The 20998-nt window shown below is 49.1% G+C and overlaps 1 protein-coding gene across 1 annotated transcript; it reads left to right on the forward strand.

Moving 5' to 3' along the window:
* Positions 1-13575: 13575 nt before the first annotated feature.
* On the forward strand, positions 13576-14794 carry LOC116749477 (G/T mismatch-specific thymine DNA glycosylase-like). The gene is given in 2 exon segments (XM_032623861.1): positions 13576-13886; positions 13888-14794. Coding segments are annotated over 2 exon segments (1218 nt in total).
* The last annotated feature ends 6204 nt before the right edge of the window (positions 14795-20998 follow it).

The following is a 20998-nucleotide window of genomic DNA, read 5'->3' on the forward strand; positions in this document are numbered from 1 at the left end:
AATGATCTGAAGGGGGTAAACAGCATGCTAATGAGACCTGCAGATGATCGGTGTTACAAACCCCAGAGAGGACAGAGAAATAGCACGCCAAGACCCAGAGAGCTTAGAAATATGGGCAGGAGATTGTCAAATGAGATTCGCCCTAGGGAAATGAAAGTCGGCATGTCAGGAAGGGATGATGGAGGTGCTTCTGGGTGGGGGACCACAAACCTGGAAAGCAGAGATGGGTGGCAGGGTCAGGCGGCTGAGTGAGGGGATAAGGTTTGGGGTGTGTTGGAGAGACAGAGGAGCTGGCCTTGAGGACCCAGGGGACAAATACCCTGGTGTGTTCCTGGCAGGACTGACTACAGCAAGAAGTCTGAGGCCAACGGTGTGTGCAGCCTGGGGGCCACGCAGGTTGCTCTGGCCTGTTGACCTGTGTCAGCTCCTGGGCCTCCAGCAAGGCTGGGCTCTGACTTCACAGCCACACGCTGTGCCTATTTGCACTCGTCACTGAGGCTAAAAATGCCATTTTGACCTGAATGACTAAAATGAAACAAGCCAAAACACATTTTTAAACTTTGCCCAAAATTATTGGGAACAGGATAGTCAAAAGCAGAGGAAAGAACATTTTCTCCCATCTTCAGTGGTTTCCCATTCAATAAGCATGGCTTAGAGGTATAACTCACTTATATTATGTGCAAAAGTCTTAAGGATACATACATAAAGTTCAATGATTTTTTTCCCTTGAGCAAATCACTTAACCTCACCAAACCTGGGTATAGCCGCAGTATGTATCTCATAGCTGTATTGAGAGGATTAAATGAGATAGGATATATAAGGTAAGGTCTCTGGCACATAGTAAGTAAGCACTCAGAGGTGAGTGATTATTATTACTGTTAGTTACCCTCTAATTTTATTCATTGTGTTTTCCTCTTAACTTCCCCAAATAAATTATAAACTTCTTAAAGTCAGGGACTGTCTTAAAATTCTTTTTCAGTGCATGGATGCTGGAAAAAAAAAAACAACCTTCTTTGGTGGATTGATATGTTAGAATTCTCTTTTAATATGAATAATTTTGTTTTTACCCAACCCAGATCTACTTTCAATGAAATCTTTCTTCAGAATGGAACAAAACCAAAAAAAGAAACAAAGAAAACCAGGTAAAATCCTGATATCACAGAGGTTTTTTTTTTTGCAGTACGCGGGCCCCTCACTGTTGTGGCCTCTCCTGTTGCGGAGCACAGGCTCTGGACGCACAGGCTTCGCGGCCATGTCTCACGGGCCCAGCCGCTCCGCGGCATGTGGAATCTTCCTGGACCAGGGCACGAACCAGTGTCCCCTGCATCGGCAGGTGGACTCTCAACCACTGCGCCACCAGGGAAGCCCTCACAGAGGTTTTTTGAGACAAACATTCCCCATGAGATTGTGCTAACAACACAGGCACTGTCTGGTGAAATCTTAAGCCAAAGGAAGAGAGTCCAGCCTGATGATTAAGACTCCAATCAGGTTTGAACTAGGGTGGCTAACCATCCAGTTCACTTGGGACTCAGGGGTTTCCTGGGACAAGGGACAGTCCAGCTAATGTGATGGTTGGTCACTGTAGTTTGAATCCAGGCTCTGCTACTTGATAGCTTTGTGGCCTCGGGTATTCTCCAGTTAAAGGGGGAACATATTGACTTCACCAAGTTGTTAGAAGGATCAAATGAGGTACCCTTGCTAATACTAGCAATGGTAGTATTAGCAGTGTGTTTGACACATAATAAATGCCCAGTAGATGTTGACATAAACTGTCAGAATCCATGTAAAGGAAGTTTAAAAATAGGCACAAATGAGTTTATGATGATAGAAATCAGAAGAATGGTTACTTGTGTCAGGAGACTTGCTAGGAAGGAAGTGGAGGGAGCCTTCTGTAGGGCTAGATACGTTCTAGCGGGCAAGTACTGAGCTTTATAGCCTGTTTGAGGCAAACATGATATTTGGGTTACCAAGGAGGAAATTAAAAGAAATTTATTTTCTATGGGGTAAATTAAACAAAAATCCTCTGGGACCTTTAGTTCTTGCCTCTTCCTTATACCTGCTCCACCCTACAAAACAAAGACTTCTGTTTTCCTAGACTTACCTGTCCTCCCAGGCTCCATTCATGTAGACACACTTTTGATGTCATTGTCATATGGCCTTGATTTGAAAACCATGTTGTGGTTCTTTGCTTGGCTTTCTCCCTGCCTCCTTCTTTTCTGATATGAGCTACTCTCCCCTCCACAGCCAGTGGGGGCACATAGTTTCCCAAGAGGACTCTCAAAGCTGACTCCCTACCCCTACCTCAGAGCCCCACTGCTGTGACTGTGGAGTCACCAAGTCCTTGTGACCTTCAGAAATACACAGGCTTTGTTAATTCCACTCCCAGGGATACATCCAACGGAAGTGAGTGCTGACGTCCACCAAAAGATGTGCAAGAATGTTGGCAGCGACTTTATTCATATGAATCAAAAACTGGCAGAAACCCAAATGTCCATCAATAGGAGAATGAAGAAATAGTCATATATTCCTACAATGGAATGCCGTTGGCAACAAAGAACAAACTACTGTACTGCCTCAGAATAACATGGATGGATCTCGCAAACAAGAATGAGGAGCCAATTAAGGCTGGCACAGAAGTGCATTCTGTATGATTCCACTTGTGTGAAGTTCTAGAACAGGTGAAACTAACCTAGCGTGGGAGAGGTCAGAATAGTGGTTACCTTGGGTATTGACTGGGAAGGGGCACGAGGAGCCTTCTAGGGTGTTGGAAATATTCTCTATTTGATCTGAGTAGTGGTTACACAGGAGTAGATGTGTGGGTGTGTGTGTGAACATTCATCAAGCTGTACATTTAATAGTTATGTGCTTGGGACTTCGCTGGTGGTGCAGAGGTTGAGAATCTGCCTGCTAATGCAGAGGACACAGGTTCGAGCCCTGGCCTGGGAAGATCCCGCATACTGCGGAGCAACTAGGCCCATGAGCCACAACTACTGAGCCTGCGCGTCTGGAGCCTATGCTCTGCAACAAGAGAGGCCGCGATAGTGAGAGGCCCGCGCACCGCGATGAAGAGTGGCCCCCTCTTGTCACAACTAGAGAAAGCCCTCGCACAGAAACGAAGACCCAACACAGCAAAAGTAAATTAATAAATTAATGAACTCCTACCCCCAACATCCTCTTAAAAAAAAAAAAAAAAAGAATCCACCTGCCAATTCAGAGGACACAGGTTCGAGCCTGGTCCAGGAAGATCCCACATGCTGCAGAGCAACTAAGCCCGTGCGCCACAAATACTGAGGCTGCGCTCTAGAGCCTGCGAGCCACAACTACTGAGCCCACTCGCCTAGAGCCCATGCTCCGCAACAAGAGAAGCCACCGCAATGAGAAGCCCACGCACTACAACAAAGAGTAGTCCCCGCTAGCCACAACTAAAGAAAGCCCACACGCAGCAACAAAGACCCAACACAGCCAAAAATAATTAATTAATTAATTTTAAAAAGATAGTTATGTGCTTTACTGTGTGTAAACTATGCCTCAATTTAAACAAATGAATTTAGGGTCCTCTGAGCCTCTAGAGGGAAATTGATGAAAGCTACCACAGCCCCATAAAGGTGATTTGGGGCAACACAGGAGAATCATCTGGCTTCTGGGCTATGGAGTCAGAGGGAAGGATAGAGGATGGTCAGTGTGTTCCTTTGGCAGCTACCTTCCACACTCCACCAGCAAATAAGGGCCTAGGGGCTGTGGTCTGGGCCCTCACTCTGTGACTTTGTTATGGGGGCGGGCTGTCAGTCAAGCTCCAAGAGTCCCTGACGTCTCAACGCTTGACTCTTTTGTGAGGGAGCCTCATTCTCTACACCCCGCTCTGTGAATTCAGTCCCGAGACAGTGGGCTGCTCCAGGGCCAGGGAGTGGTCTGTGCTTCCCTGTTGCTCCAGAGCCTGACACATCTTAGGCTCTCAGTGCACTGTTGCCAAATGGATGCCTGAATCCATGGCCTCTGGTCACCTACGGCGTTATATAATTCTCCCCAGCTGGAACTGACCACTGATCTTAAAGCCAAAGATGTGCTTTTTGACACATGGGTTATTCAGGTGACCTTTCCTAAAAGAAATGGCATTCCAGGTAAGCTACTGGCATCCCTGACTTGCTTCCATCCAGTGCAGTTCCAATACTGCCAGAAAAGACCTCCAGTTGTCTCTATAACCAAGTTTCCTAGCACCATCCACTCCTAGCAAAGAGGCTGTGTCTATACTGTAGGTAACTGGAGTTATCAGTGGTGCTGATGGTAGTTTCTCTGGGTTTGGTAATTCCCTTAGATGGAGGCTGGGATGGCTGGGCTGTTTGGTTCCTCGAAGAGATTTCTGTGCTATCCAAATAGGTAGCCATTAGCCACATAAATTCCATTTAAATTAAAAATAAATAAAACTTAAAATTCAGTTCATTACTCTAGTCACATTTAAAGAGCTCAGTAGCCACACATGGCTACTGACTGCCATATTGGGCAGTGCAGAGCTACGTACATTTCCATCATCATAGAAAGTTGTATTTGGCACTAGACTGATCATCTTCAAACCCTCTTGGAACCGTTGCGGGAGGGAAGGAAGGAACTAAGTAGGATTGGACCCCTACCCTCAGTTCAACGAGAGTCACTCTGCCTATGAATTCAGATTTCAAGTTAGAATTCATTTGGGAAAAAAAGTTCTATTGCTTTTTAATTTTACAATACTTTTTGGAAAGATAGCAAATACAAACCATACTTAAAATAAGCACATTGTAAAAATAAATAATTTTAAAATAATTAAAATAAAATAAGCACACTGTGAAAAATAACATCCTCTTCCCATCCTCTGACTCTCAGACTACTGGTTACCAGCTTGTGGGAGCTACACCCTGTCCTACATCTTGTTTTCCCACCTAATTTTTCTTGGATCTTGTTCAGGTTGGTACATACAGATTTCACAGCTACACATTATCCCACTGTATGGATGTACCATAATTCATTTAGCCAGTGCCTATGATGGACATTTAGGTTGCTTCCAACCTTCTGCTACTACAAACTATGTTGTGATAAACAAACATCCTTGTATTTAAACCTTTGTGCGTGTACAGATATATCCTTAGAATAGATGCCTGGTGAGGGAACTGCTTGCTCAAAGGCCATGTGCATTTTTAATTCTAATATTATATATATATATATATATATATATATATATATATATAAAATGTAATATATATTGCTGAATTGCCCCCTTAAAATGGTCTTTTCCCCACCACCTCAACAGTGCTGTTACCAGGCATACAGGTCTCCTGAATAACAGTGGCTTCTCTTGGGAGGGTACTCCATTGCCCCCCCACCACACATCCCACCCACTTACCTTTCCTTCTTGTCAGTCCTTCTTGCTGCCAAGAGTGGTTGGCATCTGCCCGAGCATTCACCAGGCCCCCAGGTACTGGCCTAAATCCTTTACTTCAGTGTCTCCATGGACTCTTTGCAACACTCTCGTGAGGTAGCTACTATTTTTCCCATTTTACAGATGAGAAGCCTGAGGCTTAGTGATTAACTAACTCGCTCATGGTCACCTAGCTGGTTAGTAGCAGAGCTGGGATTTAGCCCCAGGTCTATCTCACTTCAGAGCCTGGGCTTCTTGGGGAACCAGTAGGCCTCCCCACACCCCCCTCCCTTGCCCCTCCTCCCTGCATGGCACCAGGTGCTCCCCTCTCCCTGTTAATAGCCATCCACCTCTCTTCAGTGTCTGCCTCCGTGCCCGTGACCCCTCCACTCCTGCTCACTCCTTCCTGGGGTCAAGGCCCACACCTCTCTCTGTGACCCTCCTTCACCAGGAAACCAGTGCCTTGCTTTCCTCTATTCTTGGCCTTGGGACCGCCTCACCTGACCTGCTGGGTCGGCCCATCCCGCCCCCAGGTGATCACCTTGGCCTTCAGGGTTGGGGAGGGAGAAAGCAACGGCTTCCGTCACCTGACCCTGCTCAGCCAATTCACGGAAGACAAGATGTCAAGTTAATGAGCCTGTGGGCCTCTAATTAGCTGTCAATTACCTCAAATTAATCAACTCCTCGCCTAATTAAGCATTGTCGGCAGGTGGGCACAAAGCAGACCATTGTGTGGGAGCCCTGAGAAAAGCGGAGCTGGCAAACTTGGTTAGGATCAGCGCTGTGCATCGCTCCTGTCTCCCCACCGTGCAGCACTGGGCCCCTCTGCCCACCGCTGTCCCTAGGCACCGGGACCCAGGGACCTCCTGGGCAGCGGGGTGGACGGCGCTTCATGAAGGGAGGTGCAGAGCTTGGAGGCAGGTGGGACTTCTTCAGGGAAGTGGGGCAGTGAGAGCTGTGTGGCCGGGCAGAGGAAGGTCGTGTCGAAGGGGACCGAGGCAGGTCCAAGGGACCAGCTCCTGGCGCTCATCGGAGCTGGGGCGGGGGCTGGGCTCGAAGCTGGGCAGAGTGGAGGCCAGGTCATGGCCGAGAGTTCAGGCCTGTGCGGCTGGGCAGCCTGGCTTCCAGTCCTGGCCCTGCCGCCTGTGAGCTCTGTGACCCCAGAAAGTGACTTCACTTCTGTGAGCCACACTTTCCATCATTGCAAACAATGAGAATAACTTCTTAAGAGCTCTTATCAGGCCTCTGTGAGGATTAAATGAGATTGTGCCTGTGGAGCACATGCCATGCTGTCAGTGTTTGGTGGATTTTGTAGTAGTGACGGTGGAGGTGGGTGAACCGCTCAAGCTATGCGCTGTGTCCCCAGATTCTGAGCCCCCAGGCTGCAGTGCACCCCTGATAAATGTGAGTGCGCTGCTGAAGACATGCTGGGTGCTGGATTCTGAGATGTCCCGGCTACAACCTCCTCTCCACCTCTTTGCATCTCCCAACACCTTTGAGGCTGCATCCAATGAGCCCTGGGTGCCCCATGGAGCTCAGATGAGGGCACCACAAGTCTCTGACTAGCGACCAGGAAGAAGAGAGCACATAAGGACCCGTCTCCCCTTGGGTCTTGGGGCTGCAGAGCCTAGAGAAGAAGTTGTCTCCCGGCAGCCCCCAGGCACTGAACTCATGCCCTGGCCATGGTCCTGGAGGCTGAACTGGTACCCACTTTCCTTAGCACAGGGCAGGGTGAGGCTGGGGGCCGGCTGGGTAGATCTTTGCCCCCACTGATGGCCAAATGCCTCCACACACAGGCCTGGTCTGTCCCCTCCCCCACTCCAACCAATCCTTGTAATCAACCCACCAAATTTCTCAACTGTACCCCCCATCTCAATCCTGGCACAGGACACCCTCTCCCTGCCTCCTGGGGCAATGGAGGTCCTCAGTCTCACGTCTGAAAGCTTGGAAGTATCTTCCCTCTCCCTGTTTAAATCATTCAGTCACTTAGCAAACATTTATTGTGCCTACTAATTAAAGCTCGCAGTGTAAAGGGGAGATGGTTGGATAAGCACAAATCATTAATGCACGCACTAGAGATGTGAGGGACAGAAGGGAGCTAGGATTTATTATGTACCTATGGTATGCTGGCAGAAGTGGCAAAGCCGGATGTGGGTGCCCATACCTCTGACTCCTGTCCACGAGGAGAGATCAGGTCTGTGCCCTGGGATGGAAGTGGGGATGGGGACGGGGGGGCCAGGTGTATGCTACCTCAATCTGGGCCTGGGCAGGTGAGGCCTCCCAGGGAAAGGGAAACTGGAGCTGAGGCTTGAAAGAAGCAATGTATTCCAGATGAAGGGAACAGCATATGTGAAGGTCCAGAGGCACGTAAAGGATATGGAGAGTTCAGCAAATAGAGATTTCCTGAGTACTCGAGAGCAGCCACAGCAGATGCTCACTGTGCAGTGAGGAAGAGCAGGATCTCAGAGGGCCTTCAAATAAGGCCTTTCTAGTAGGGATTTGGGGACCCCTGGGAAGACTTACCTAAACTCTGACCCCTCCTAGGGGAATTGAATGCCACAGCCATCGAATCCATAATTTAACCAAATGAAGCTGCTTGTGTGGCTCCAGAAGGAAAGGGAAGTATCGGGGGAGTGGGCCTTCCTAAAACCAGTGAAATCATACCACTCTGTGGTCTACCTTCCCGGAGAACGGCCTGCTTCTCTCCCTTCTGTACCCCAGAGCACCTAGACTGGAACAAGTGCCCAGCAAAGCTTGTGAAATAGTGCAGAATGTAATTTGTTTCTCCCTACCACATACTGACGTGTACATGGATGCAGGAACTTGCTTTAAGCTCAGACATATTTATCCCACTGGAAAATTTGGATCTGAGACTAAGAGTTCCATGTGGGCTTGAGTGGAGGAGACATAAGTTTGGGAGCTGAAGGGTGGCCGCGGGACTGAGGATCATAGCCAGGCTGCAGGGAGGAGAAGGAAGCGGCAGTACTCGGGAGAAGCTGTGGTTCCCATCTGTCTGGGGCTCGCCCTATCTTAGATCCCACAAGGCCCGCACATCCTTGTGGTCCTTTCTTACTTAAGCAAGTTCAGTTATCTGTACCTGCACCCCACCGAGAGTTCCCCACCCCAAAGCACCCTGTTATGTACCGGCCTGGAACAGCCAGAGGAGCCCCAGCACCCAGGTGGAAAGGCATCTTACAGACGAGCCAAGGCAGTGGTTCCAATGGAGCCACAGGAGCACCCAACTCCAGGGATATTCCCACAGAACTAGGGGCTGGTAGATGGTTTTATTACACAAACAGTGCAGAAGCCCGGTATGTGAGAGAGACAATAAATACATTACACCTGTACGTACTGTTATGTTTAATGTTTACATTCATGTTTATCAAGCTAGATAGTACATAAACACAGTTTTAAAACCAAACAAATACAAAGGGATATAGAATGAAATGTAGGCTTCCCTCACACCCCTGTTCTGCCTTCTGATTTCCTTTCCCACAATCAACCAGCAACCAGTTTTTCAGATACCCTTCCAGAGATTAAAAAAAATAGTTTTATATACATATCTTTTCTCTTTCACAAGTGGCAGTAACATATACTGTTCTGCAGCTTCCTTTTCACACTAATATTGTCTTGGAGATTGTCCCAGCTCAAAATGTGTAATAACAGCCCCACAGTATTCCATTGCCTGAATGTGTACTTTTTTTTTTTTTTTAAGTTATACAAAATCATCACAGCCAAAAGGAGGCTAACGAGACATGATGACTTGATGTCCCATGATCTTCTGGGACAGAAAAAAGACATAAAGTGAAAACTAAGGAAATAGGAATAAAGCACAGACTTTAGCTATTAAAGTATCAATCTTGGTTCACTAACAAGTTTACCATACTAGGGAGTTCCCTGATGGCCTAGTGGTTAGGATTCCGGGCTTTTAATGCCAGGCGGGGTTCAATCCCTAGTCGGGGAACTGAGATCCCACAAGCCGTGCAGCGCAGCAACAAAACAAAAAAGGTACACCATACTGATGTTGATAATGGGGACATTTGGGTGTGGGGTTTATGAGAGCCCTGTACAATCTTCACAACTTTTCTGCACGTTTAAACCTGTTCTAAAAATGTTTATTTTAAAATAATTTAAAAACATACAGATGTTGAGATTAACAAAGTATCACTTCATGCAAAAGCCTTACTGACTGCCAAATAGTGCTGGGTCATTATGTAGGTTCCTTAGTCAAACGAGGGAAGTAAAAGTACTTCCCTGAGGGAATATGAGAATTGTTTTACATTTTCAAAGGGTTGTTTGAGATAAAAATGGTGGAACCACTGGCCTAGTCCCCACCCTGTCAGTTTACCAGGGGGCAACAGAGGCTAGAAAAAGTGTGACTCGTGCCCGGTCACAGACTATCACCTCAGGTTCTTCCAAGCCCCACGTAGGCACCGGGCTGGTTGGCACTCGCTGCCCACACTGGGCGAATACCTCCCGGGTCTGCTGGGTCAGCAGTGGGTAAGACGTCCAGCCGTGTCCTCCCTCCTGGGAGGTAATTTCATTTTAACAGGCTGACATACAAGCTGAAGGAAAGACGGATGTCAGGCACTGGTTAGCAGGGGAAGCCTCTTAGGACCCTTGGCGTCCCTCCCCTTGATGCCTCCCTCCCCTTGATGCCTCCTAGGAAGGCGGACTGGGCGCGGGCTCACTGGACCCCCGCGACCCCAGCGCTGCCGCCTGCGTCGGCGCCCTTCCCAGGGCTATCCGCGCCTTCACCACTAGAGGGAGCCGCGAGCGGCCCCACGGCGCCCGGCCGTTCCACCCCCAGGCCCGGCCCCTCACCGCAGTTCAGACTTCGCCAGGCGAGGCTCCGGCAAGCCTGGGCCCCTTCCAGTCCTCAGGCCTCAAGCCCGCTGCCCTCTGCCGCCCCGACCTCGTGCAGGTGCCCAGCACCCTGAAGTTCACCGAGGGGCCCATGCTCAGATCCCTCTACCCAACCCTCTGAAAACCCTCCTGTGCTTCGGCTCCCATTTTATAAATTAGGACCCAAAGAGGGTAACAGTCATGCCCAGGGTGACACAGCTAACGTTTGGCAGAACGAGATGCCCAGGGGGCCTGGTTCTGACCTCCTTGCCTCAGGGATTCTCCCTCAAAGGGTCTCAAACCCCCTCGCTGTAGCCTTCTATCCAGGTGGGGAAACAGAGGCACAGGGCAGCGCTAGGCAGGGTATATACACTGTGTGGGGGTGGCTCAGTCTGCCAAGGGTAGGCAGGAGGCTACACTGGGAGGCCAGCCCCTCGACAGATGGACACAGCAGGAGAGCCGGTGCGGGGCGGAGGGCGCCAGCCTGCCCCAAGGGGGGGCAGGGGTGCTGATGCTGGTGACTCTCTCCTGTGGACATGTGACAGCTGCAGCCTCGGGTGGGAGGCCAGAGACCCCACACGCTAAGAACTTTCACTCACTGCCTGAGGGCTAATCCCATTACTCTCCTGGACCCTCTGGGACCACCCCCCTAACCCTCCCTAATCCCCTGCCTCCCTCTGGGAACGGTCCAAGGCCCTACCGTGGACCCCTGCCAACCTCAGTCTCCTGCAGACCTCACCCCCTCAGGCCCTATCAGCCGCCTGTGCCCACCCATGCCCAATTCCTGTGGAGGTCCGACCTCCTCCACCTGCCTCCCCTGCCAGCCCTGCCCCTGTCTGCCAGTCCTTAAGCTGCCTTCCCAAAATGGCCTCCAGCTGGGCTCCAGGTTTTGTGAGCCTCCTTGCCCTTCCCAAGCAGGCTTCTGTTTTAGTTTCTGTTGAAGGAATCATCAGGTGAGCGCTTGGGTCCACAGTGTTTTCATCTATAAAATGATGTTGATCTGATGATACGGTGAGATGCCATATAATAGCAAGTGCTTAGTGCAGCACCTGGCACGAGGGAAAACCCCAAGGTGTCAGTTGCTGATGTAATTACCATCAGTGGGACGGATATGTCAGCTATGCAAGGGGAGTGGATGTATTCTGTTACCAGAAGGCAGCTCCATGGCCTGGGGGCAGATGTTAGAGGGAGGTAGATATGACTCAGGTACCCTGTCCTCACACTAGTGATAGGAGCCACTATGTACACTGGGTATTGGGCTCTTCCTGTAGGCTAGGTTAAGCCTCTCCATCTCCTCATGAGGTAGGTACTATCCATACCCCCATTTTGCAGTTTGGAAACTAAAGTTAAGAGACAGCTGGGGGGCTTCCCTGGTGGCGCAGTGGTTGAGAGTCCGCCTGCCGATGCAGGGGACACGGGTTCGTGCCCCAGTCTGGGAGGATCCCACGTGCCGCGGAGCGGCTGGGCCCGTGAGCCATGGCCGGTGAGCCTGCGTGTCCGGACCCTGTGCTCCGCAACAGGAGAGGCCACAACAGTGAGAGGCCTGCGTACCGCAAAAAAAAAAAAAAAAAAAAAAAGAGACAGCTGGGAATTCCCTGGTGGTCCAGTGGTTAGGTCTCTGCACTTTCACTGCTGAGGTAACGGGTTTGATCCCTGGTCGGGGAACTAAGATCCCACAAGCCGTGTGGGACAGCCAAAAAAACCCCCAAAAAACAAAAGGCAGCTATGAAGTGGTGGAGCTGGAATCAAACACAGCTCTGACTCCAGAATTCTTTGCGGTATTCTACTGCTTTTCAGGATCCACTTCAATGAGAGCTGATGTTTGAGAGATGCCCACCCCCCAAAAGGTAATGGGCTTCCCATTTGCCAGAAGCATTCAAGGCAATGCTAAGGGACAACCAGTCAGGAGCCCTGAGGTTCCATTACAGGCCCCAATCCCCGCAGTGTCCCCAGCCTCCTGTTTCCAGGGCAGGCCAGGCCAGGTCACTGCCCCCTCCGCAGCCTGGGCACAGGAGGGGCCCCCTTTGGCCCTCAGCCTCCCTCTCTCCTACCTTCTGCTGCTCCTCATTTACATAAATTATCTCTCCCCAGTTATCCATCCAGCTGTCCCAACTGTGACCTGTGAATGAATTAAAAACGAGATATAATTTAATAATGGCTGATTAGAAGGAGATTAGTTGTTATATAAAAAGGAAGAGCCAGCTAGTTGCCCTTAATCTGAGCCAATACCATCGTTATTTGGGAAAGGCTACCCTGGCCATCATCAGGCAAGGCAGGCATGAGGATGAGGGTTAGGGGAGAGCCCAGGTGGGGCCAGACCATCCCAGAGAGAAGACCAGGGTACTGGGAGCCGGGAAGTTGAGTCCCAGGCAACTCCTGTTACTTCCCTGGGCCTTGCTCCGTCCTTCTAAGTGGGCTTGGGTAGTTTCTGGGGCCCCTTCTTGCTCTAAAGTCTAGATGCCCTCAAATCAAACCACTGGGCTTTCCCAAGGCAGCCACTGCCTCCACAACAGAGCCTGCCCAGCCCCTGCTGGAGTAAGAACTGGGGGTTCAAGAGTCTGGTGCCTCCTAGGAACACACAGCAGCTGGGGATGCGGACCTCCCCAGGAGGGGACCCGGCTGTCTGGGGTAAGTGATAGAGAAGGGACTGGGGTTGGTTGCACCAGGAAGGCTCCATGGAGGAGAGACTGACTGAAACAAAGAGTGTGTGAGTGCCCAGCAGGATCTCTGGGCCCCCTTGCCCTCAGGTGAATGACTGGATGTAGTGGCAAGGACAGGTCTCCGAGATTCCCAGTCACCCTTTCAGCCTCAGCTCACGTGCACCTCCTCCAGGAAGCCTGCCCTTGATCTCTCCAGCTTTGTGGTCTCCCCAGTGCTCCCATATTTGTCCACCTGCTTATGGTGTCCATCTGCTTATGGGGCATTTCTGTCCCCGTTTGTGAGTTCCTTAAGGCCAGGGGCCAGCTTTTTATCTTTACGCCACCAGTGCCAGGTACACAATTTTTGCTCAACAACTTCATTGAATAAATAAAGATACCTCCTCCAGAAAGCCTTCTGTGATTGCCCGAGTGTGGGTTCTGTGCTCCCAACGTACACTGTGATTATGCCTTTAAAAGTAAGGTACGTCGGGCTCAGGACAGACAGAAGCGCCGAGAGGAGGAGGGGGGTGACTAGAAACTTGGAGGAGGAGCTTGAGCGCCAGCCACTGTCCCAGTTCTGCCAGCAATCGAGTCTAAGTGTCTGGTTATTACCCTACCGCAGTACGTGCGTGGGCCGCGGTACTAGAGTGGCCAGTGGCTCGCTTGCCCGGCAGGAGTACCTGCGCGTGCTATCGGCAGCAGGGAATGGAAGCGGAGGACGCAGGCAGCTATTCCCTCCAGCAAGCGCAAGCTTTTTATACGTTTCCATTCCAGCGAAAGATCACTGAAGTTCCTAGTATGGCACTTATGAATGAACAAGAAATGCCAGCAGAAGTTCCAGCCCCAGCTCCTGCTCAGGAACCCACACAAGAGACTCCAAAAGGAAGGAAAGGAAAACCCAAAACAACAGAACCAAAAACTCCAGTGGAACCCAAAAAACCTGCTGAGGCCAAAAAATCTGGCAAGTCCACAAAATCAGAAGAAAAGCAAGAAAAAATTACAGACACATTTAAAGTGAAAAGTAGACCAGTTCAATAGTGTTTCAGAAGCTGAACTTTTGACCAAGACTCTACTGGACATTTTGACCTTCAATCTGGACATTGTGATTATTGGCATAAACCCAGGACTAATGGCTGCTTACAAAGGGCATCATTACCCTGGACCTGGAAACCATTTTTGGAAGTGGCTGTTTATGTCAGGGCTGAGTGAGGTCCAACTGAATCACATGGATGATCACACTTTACCAGGGAAATAGGGTATTGGATTTACCAATAGGGTGCCAAGGGTAACACCAGGCAGCAAGGATCTTTCCGGTAAAGAATTTTGTGAAGGAGGACGTATTCTAGTGCAGAAATTACAGAAATATCAGCCACGAATAGCAGTGTTTAATGGAAACTGTATTTATGAAATTTTTAGTAGGGAAGTTTTTGGAGTAAAAGTTAAGAACTTAGAATTAGGACTTCAACTGCATAAGACCCCAGACACAGAAACTCTCTGCTATGTTATGCCATCATCCAGTGCAAGATGTGCTCAGTTTCCTCGAGCCCAGGACAAAGTTCATTATTACGTTAAGCTGAAGGACTTAGGAGATCAGTTGAAAGTCAGTGAGCGAAACACAGACATTCAAGAGGTGCAATATACATTCGACCTGTGGCTAGCCCAAGAGGATGCAAAGAAGATGGCTGTGAAGGAAGAAAAATATGATCTGGGTTATGAAGCAGCGTGCGGTGGTGCTTATAGTGAAAATCCATGCAGTAGTGAACCTTGCAGCTTCTCTTCAAATGGGCTGACAGCTGACAGTGGAGAATCAACTTTCAGTGACATTCCAGAAGGGCAGTGGATGACCCAGTCATTTACAGACCACATTCCCTCCTTTAATAATCACTGTGCAATGCAAGAACAGGAAGAAGGAAACCATGCTTAAGAATGGTGTTTCTGGGCTTCCCTGGTGGCGCAGTGGTTGAGAGTCCGCCTGCCGATGCAGGGGACACGGGTTCGTGCCCCGGTCCAGGAAGATCCCACATGCCGTGGAGCGGCTGGGCCCGTGAGCCATGGCTGCTGAGCCTGCGCGTCTGGACCCTGTGCTCCTCAATGGGAGAGGCCGCAACAGTGAGAAGCCCGCGTACTGCAAAAAAAAAAAAAGAAGAATGGTGTTTCTCAGCCCTGCTTAAATGCTGCAGTTTTAATGCAGTTGTCAAGAAGTGGCCCTCGGTTTGTTAACTGAAGTATTTTATTCATATTTTACTCTGGTGATGTAATCATGGTACAGTAGAATCAACTGTACAGACCTAAGTAGTTTGGAAGGAGAAAGTAGAGTTCTTTGTGTTTGAGTTTTTATATTGGAATTAATCATCATTCCAGCTATTTATAAACTATCTTTCATTTATGAAGAAATTGATTTTCTTTTGGGAGTCACTTTTAACCTGTAATTTTAAAATGCAAGAGTCTGCATATTTACACTTGATTATTAACTGTGCGTAAACTTAGATGCACCGTTACCCCTTTCATACGTAAGAAGGGCATGCTAGTGATAAGATTCCCACTGGTAAAGAGGCAAATGTGCTGATTTTCATCTGTGAGGTTAACCCTCAGTGGAGTCTCATTTGGTAGTTTTTAGTGGTGTTTGATGGGCTTCCTTAGTTGTATTCACACTCAGACCTCCTTGCTTTACCAGTGGTGAGCGTCTGTGAGAGTTGCTTGGTAGTAGAGTTGGAGAGTATGGCCTTGCAGCAGCAAGGCTAACCCAGCCTTACCTTTCAGGGCCATGAGCCCTGGCTTTGGCCCTCTCACCCCCATGTGCTGATCCTCTAGTAGACAGAAACTATGCTGCTGGGATGGTAAGTTCCAGAGAGTGCAGAAGACCTTTTAAATTTTGCTACTTCATCTGTGTTTTACTTGAGAGACATACATTTTATAGGGAAGGAACTGAATTTCTCAGTATCTATCACCATTCAAATTTTATCCTCCTTGGCTTTAAGCATGTAACATGGAAATGATGAGAAATGAACTTTCAGGTTGAATAACAAGATGCTGGAGGTGTTTGATAATCTTATTTAAACTGGTGCTTTAGATACATGAGATGTACTAAAATAAATAATACAGGATTTTTCTTGCTAGGTAAATCGAATAAGCCAGTAATTTAAAAAAATTCTTTCTCTTCATCGTTGCTATTTGTTACTGTGGACTAAGTGAACCTCGTGGCCAGGTTACTTTGAAGTAATGTATCTTTGTGATTTTCTAATGCATTTTCCATGGTGCTACAAATAGTCCAGACTACTAGGCCTGGTGGATATCAAAGCTGGGTATTTAGAAATGCCAGTTGCATTTACTTCTGATCACCTCTGAATATTCTGATTTTATACCTACCCAGGGAGCATGCTGTTTCTTGATATGAAAATATTTATGAGGTTTTGTTTTTTTTCTAAAAGGTTATATAGCCTGTTTTTTTTGTAATAAGAGATACAAATTATTGCTGTGAATCTTCACATGCTTTTTTAGCTGTAGCTATGATGGATTTAATTTTTCCTTTAGTCTAGGTAAAGCTGTGTAAAAGTCATTCATGTTATTTAAATCACATCCTGTACTGCTGTTTACATGGATGTTTTGTGCAGGTGCTTTGAAGTGCCTTGCATCAGGGATTAGGAACAATTTAATTATTTTTTCATGGGACTATGTAAAGCATGTAACTAGGTATTGCTTTGGTTCCTAACGATTATAGCCTTACATAGATTCCTTTTTTTTTTGAGTGGAGAAAATACCCTGTAAATTATGACGGACACTCACTAGAGAATGGGTTTGAAGATTTTTTCAAGTGTACAGTAATGGCGTTTTTCATTAAATATGACAAATGGATGGTAAATGTTGATATACCCTATACACAACAATATGAGACTTTTTCATTAAATAATATTTTAAACGTTTTTAAATTCATTTGAAACTCTGATGGTTTTTACAATAAAAAATATTGAAGATGGAAAAAAAAAAATAAGGTAAGTCACAGGATTTCCCTAGTGGCCTAGTGGTTAGGATTCCGGGCTTTCACTACCGTGGCCCGGGTTCAATCCCTGGTCAGGGAACTGAGATCCCGCAAGCAACGCAACGCGGCCAATAAATAAATAAATAAATAAATAAGGCAAGCCACTTATGGAGAAGTAATATACATAGACCAATAGTTATAGATAAAAATGGATGGATAGACAGAGAGCTCGGAGTCAGACTGCCTGTATATGAACCCCAGGTCCACTACTTCTGACCACATGACCTTGGGTTCTTCCCAAGGTCTCTTGTACCGTGCCTCAGTTTCCTCGTCTATACAATGGATGTATTTAATATTTCCTACATCGTAGGGTTTTGTTTTTTAATTGGTCACGCCACGTGGCATGTGAGATCTTAGTTTCCCAACCAGAGATCGAACCCGCACCCCCTGCATTGGAAGCGCAGAGTCTTAACCACTGGACTGCCAGGGAAGTCCCCCTCATAGGGTTTTTATGAGGACGACATGGGTGAATAGAGAAAAGCACTTACAACTGTGCAGGGTACATAGTGAGCAATTGGTAAGCACTTGTGGGTGTTGCAGTGCATGTCGCACTATTTGGTTTTCTTGCCAGTGGTGGGATCTCTGAAAACAGGACTGGACTTCTCATCTCTGTTGATGGGGTTGGATGGACAGACAGGCCTGCATGGGGCTATCTCAGCAGTCCTGGTTGCTGCTTTCACACTGAAAGTTCCAAGGGGGCACACGTTGGGCAGGACCAGCACATTTCTCCCACCACTGATGGAGGATCTGCTCAGTGTCAGACCCAGAGTCCCAGCCCTTCCCAAAGAGGCTCACAGCTTTGCGGAGAGCAACACACCCATGAAAGGGGTCTGACCTCATGGTTCAGGTCTGGGCCATGTGTCCCACGTGGTCAGCTTCAGAGGATGTCTGCCAGGCCTGAGCTTGTATGAACGGGCCAAGCCCCTGGAGGAAACGGGCATGCTGACCAGGGAGGGAAAGCTAGAGTCCTCTGCAGCAGCTGACTTAGGGCCATCAAGGAGAAGACGACAAAGGGAACATGGTCAGTGCCAGAGGCTGGGAACGGTTCGGGTAGATTCCAGAAAAGGTTGATTTCCTCAGAACATAAGGAGGCGTAAGGTGTATGCGTGCACAGTAAGTGTTTGCTGACTGGCAAACTGAGCTGCTCCAGAAATTTTCAAACATTCCCAGTTATGAACATCTTGATTCCTTACGCGTGGGGAGGGGCCTGGGAATCTGTATATCTGACAAGACCTTAGGTAAGTCTCATGAACAGGCGGTTTCCTCTGCCATCCCATCCTCCAGGCCCGGGAGCTGCAGTGCCCTCGGAGAACGGGGCTGACTGTGACCTCACCTTGCCCAGCACCCTCTGACATCCCATCGAGCCCCTACTCCACTCATACCCAGCCCAGGACAACCTCCCTGGTGGAGCCCAGAGCATATCCGTCCATACTGCAGCAGGAGGCCTCCCAGGCCAGCCTGGGCTGTGGGATAATTTGATATTCAAATCCTGGCAAAGACCTGCTTAAATTGCTGCAAATTAAGCTGATTTTGTCCCTCCGAATGAGGGATTTGCTCCTGTGGATCAACCCTTCCGAGGACTTGATGAGGTCAGGATTAGAGCCGGAGGGCCGGAGAGAAAAGCCTGAGGTGGGAGGCTGGAGAGCTGCTTCTTGGTGGGAGGGCGAGACCGGCCTCTGTGTGTCTCTCCCCAGCCCCGGAGTTAGGGAAGTTTCCCAGAGTCTCAAAACTCAGCTCTTCACAGTGATGAGGGGTCTCTGGGCCCCTGAGGGGCCAGCCTTGCCGCCCCTGGCCCCATCCTCAGGAGAGCCCAGCCCTGTAAAATTCCCAGAGTGCACCACATCTCATCTTTCCAAGCATCTGAGAGCCAGGGCCCAACTGATCACCCCCATTTCACCGATGAGGAAACGGAGGCTCCGAGAAGTGAGATGAAGCTCTGCTGGCCAAAGACAACCTGGACTCAACCTCTGCCACCAGCTTGCTGTGTGACCTTGAGCAAAGGGCCTCTGTGAGCCTCCTCGTAAGGATTACTGACAATGCGTGCACAGCGCCAGACACGTGGCAAGCACGCCACTGAGCATCGGCCAAGGTTACTACCCACACAGCAAGCACAGGCCAAGGCCCTGAAGCTAGGAAGCGGCAGAACAGGGATTAGGACCCGGCCTCTCTGGCCTGACTGAGTCACCCCCCCCACCCCCCCCCACCCCCGCCTTCTCCTGGAGGTCTGTGCCTGCTGACGGCGCCCCTCCCTGGCAGAACCTCATTTCCATCTGTTTTATCAAGGCCTGTACTGTATATTGCAGCCATTTCGAATTGCACCATTCAAGATTTTATGCTGGAGACGTTAAAATTAAAAAGATCTATGTGCAAAGAGTCACAACGAATTTAATCAACTTGATTTAATAGAAAACAGCAAATGGAATTTATGATGCTCCAAAAGACAAGGGGATTTTTTTTCCAACAAAAAATAATAAAAAGCACTTTCTGGAAAACAGAAAGTGGAGTGGGATGGGGGTGGCTCCCCATCTGAGAGTTTATCAGAACCTAATCCGCGGCCAACAACCCCAGTCGGGGCGGTTTGCCCGCTAATCCCAGCTGCCATTAAAATATTAAAGATAAATCTAATCGTCTCTTTATCCAAAATAAGCGACTTTTGTGGGGGAGAAAACATATAACCCTTTGGGAGGAGAATTAGTCCTAATGCATCAAATGGAATTCGGTCCAGGCTGGGGCGAAATAGGGTTTAGAGTCAAATGAGATGGTAATAGAAATAAAGCCCAGAATAACAAATTAAAAACCCTCATTTACACGAATTAAAAGGGCACACAAAAGGGCTGGAAGCCCAGGCCTACACTCCTCATCCCCCAGGCCCACTCCCCCCTCGCCTGGTCTCACCCGCCTAGCTCTTCACCCACTCACAGGCCCCCAGGAGAGGAGCCACTGCCTGACCTCATCCTCTCAACTTGTGTCCCGCAGCTTCCTGCGGACTCCCCAGCTTCCTGCTCCGAGCCCAAGTCCAGGCTGGGTTCCTGAAGGCTGACTGAGCCTTTAGGCATCTTTCCACATCCCTGGGGTGGGCTCTGGGGTCAGACAGAACTGGGCTCCTGTCCCAGGGCCGCCCCTCACTATGTGAGGTCTTGGTTTAATTTCTTAAACTCCCCAGGCCCCTGCTAAATTCACGGGAAAATGCGGATAACACTAGTCTCCACCCTTACGCAGCCTCTCTCCACGGCCTTGACCTCATTGCTGCCTGCCGGCCTAGCTCCCCTGGATTCAACAAGATGACATCAGGACAGCCCCAGGCAGCTTGGCCACTAAGGGACCCTGGGGAGGTCAGACCTGTGCCCCTGGAAGGCAGGAGAGCCTTCAGCAATGGGCCAGCCTGGAAGGCAGGGGGGCGGCCAGCAGCCATTTTGAAGAACTAGGTGGGGTCACCCCTAAATTGTCACTCAAGAGGCCTGAGGCCACTCCAGGTCTTCAGGCTTCTCACTAAGCAGCGCTGTGTCCCCTGAGGTTGCCTCAGTGTTGATCTGTGGCTCCTCCTTCATGGTGGGATTTCGGAGGCTCTGACACATACCTCCCCCAACCCGGGAAACCCTCACCTTCGGGTCCAGGTCTGAATTCCCCACATTAAAATCACACTCTCTGCCTTAATAGCGGATGCTTAGCAAAGGAGACACACTCAAATAACAAAAAAAGAAAACAGAAAAAAAAGAAAAATAAAAAAAGGAGACACACTCCCCTCCAGAGGATTCAAGGGCCCCTCCCTGAACCATCACGAAGTTGACGGGTACAGACCAGTATGACAAACCCGCTCCCAAGAGCCTGTCTGGACGGCGGGCAGGAGAGGGGGAGGAGGGGGCTCTCATGCCTGAGGCACCCTGTACACACACACAGGAGGGCAGGAATACACCTCTGACCTCCCCCAGCCTTCTTAACAAATCCACTTGAACGGGAAGTTCATGCTGACAGCATTTTATTATGGAATATTAAGTGGAATCGGATTTCGGGGCTAAAGCTTTCCCTGGATGACTTTCTGTGTTCTGTTGGCCTCCTCCCCTCTGCACCCACCAGAGTCCCTCCTCCCTCTAG

The sequence above is a fragment of the Phocoena sinus genome, chromosome 2 (assembly GCF_008692025.1).
Source record: "Phocoena sinus isolate mPhoSin1 chromosome 2, mPhoSin1.pri, whole genome shotgun sequence".
NCBI classification, from domain to species: domain Eukaryota; kingdom Metazoa; phylum Chordata; class Mammalia; order Artiodactyla; family Phocoenidae; genus Phocoena; species Phocoena sinus.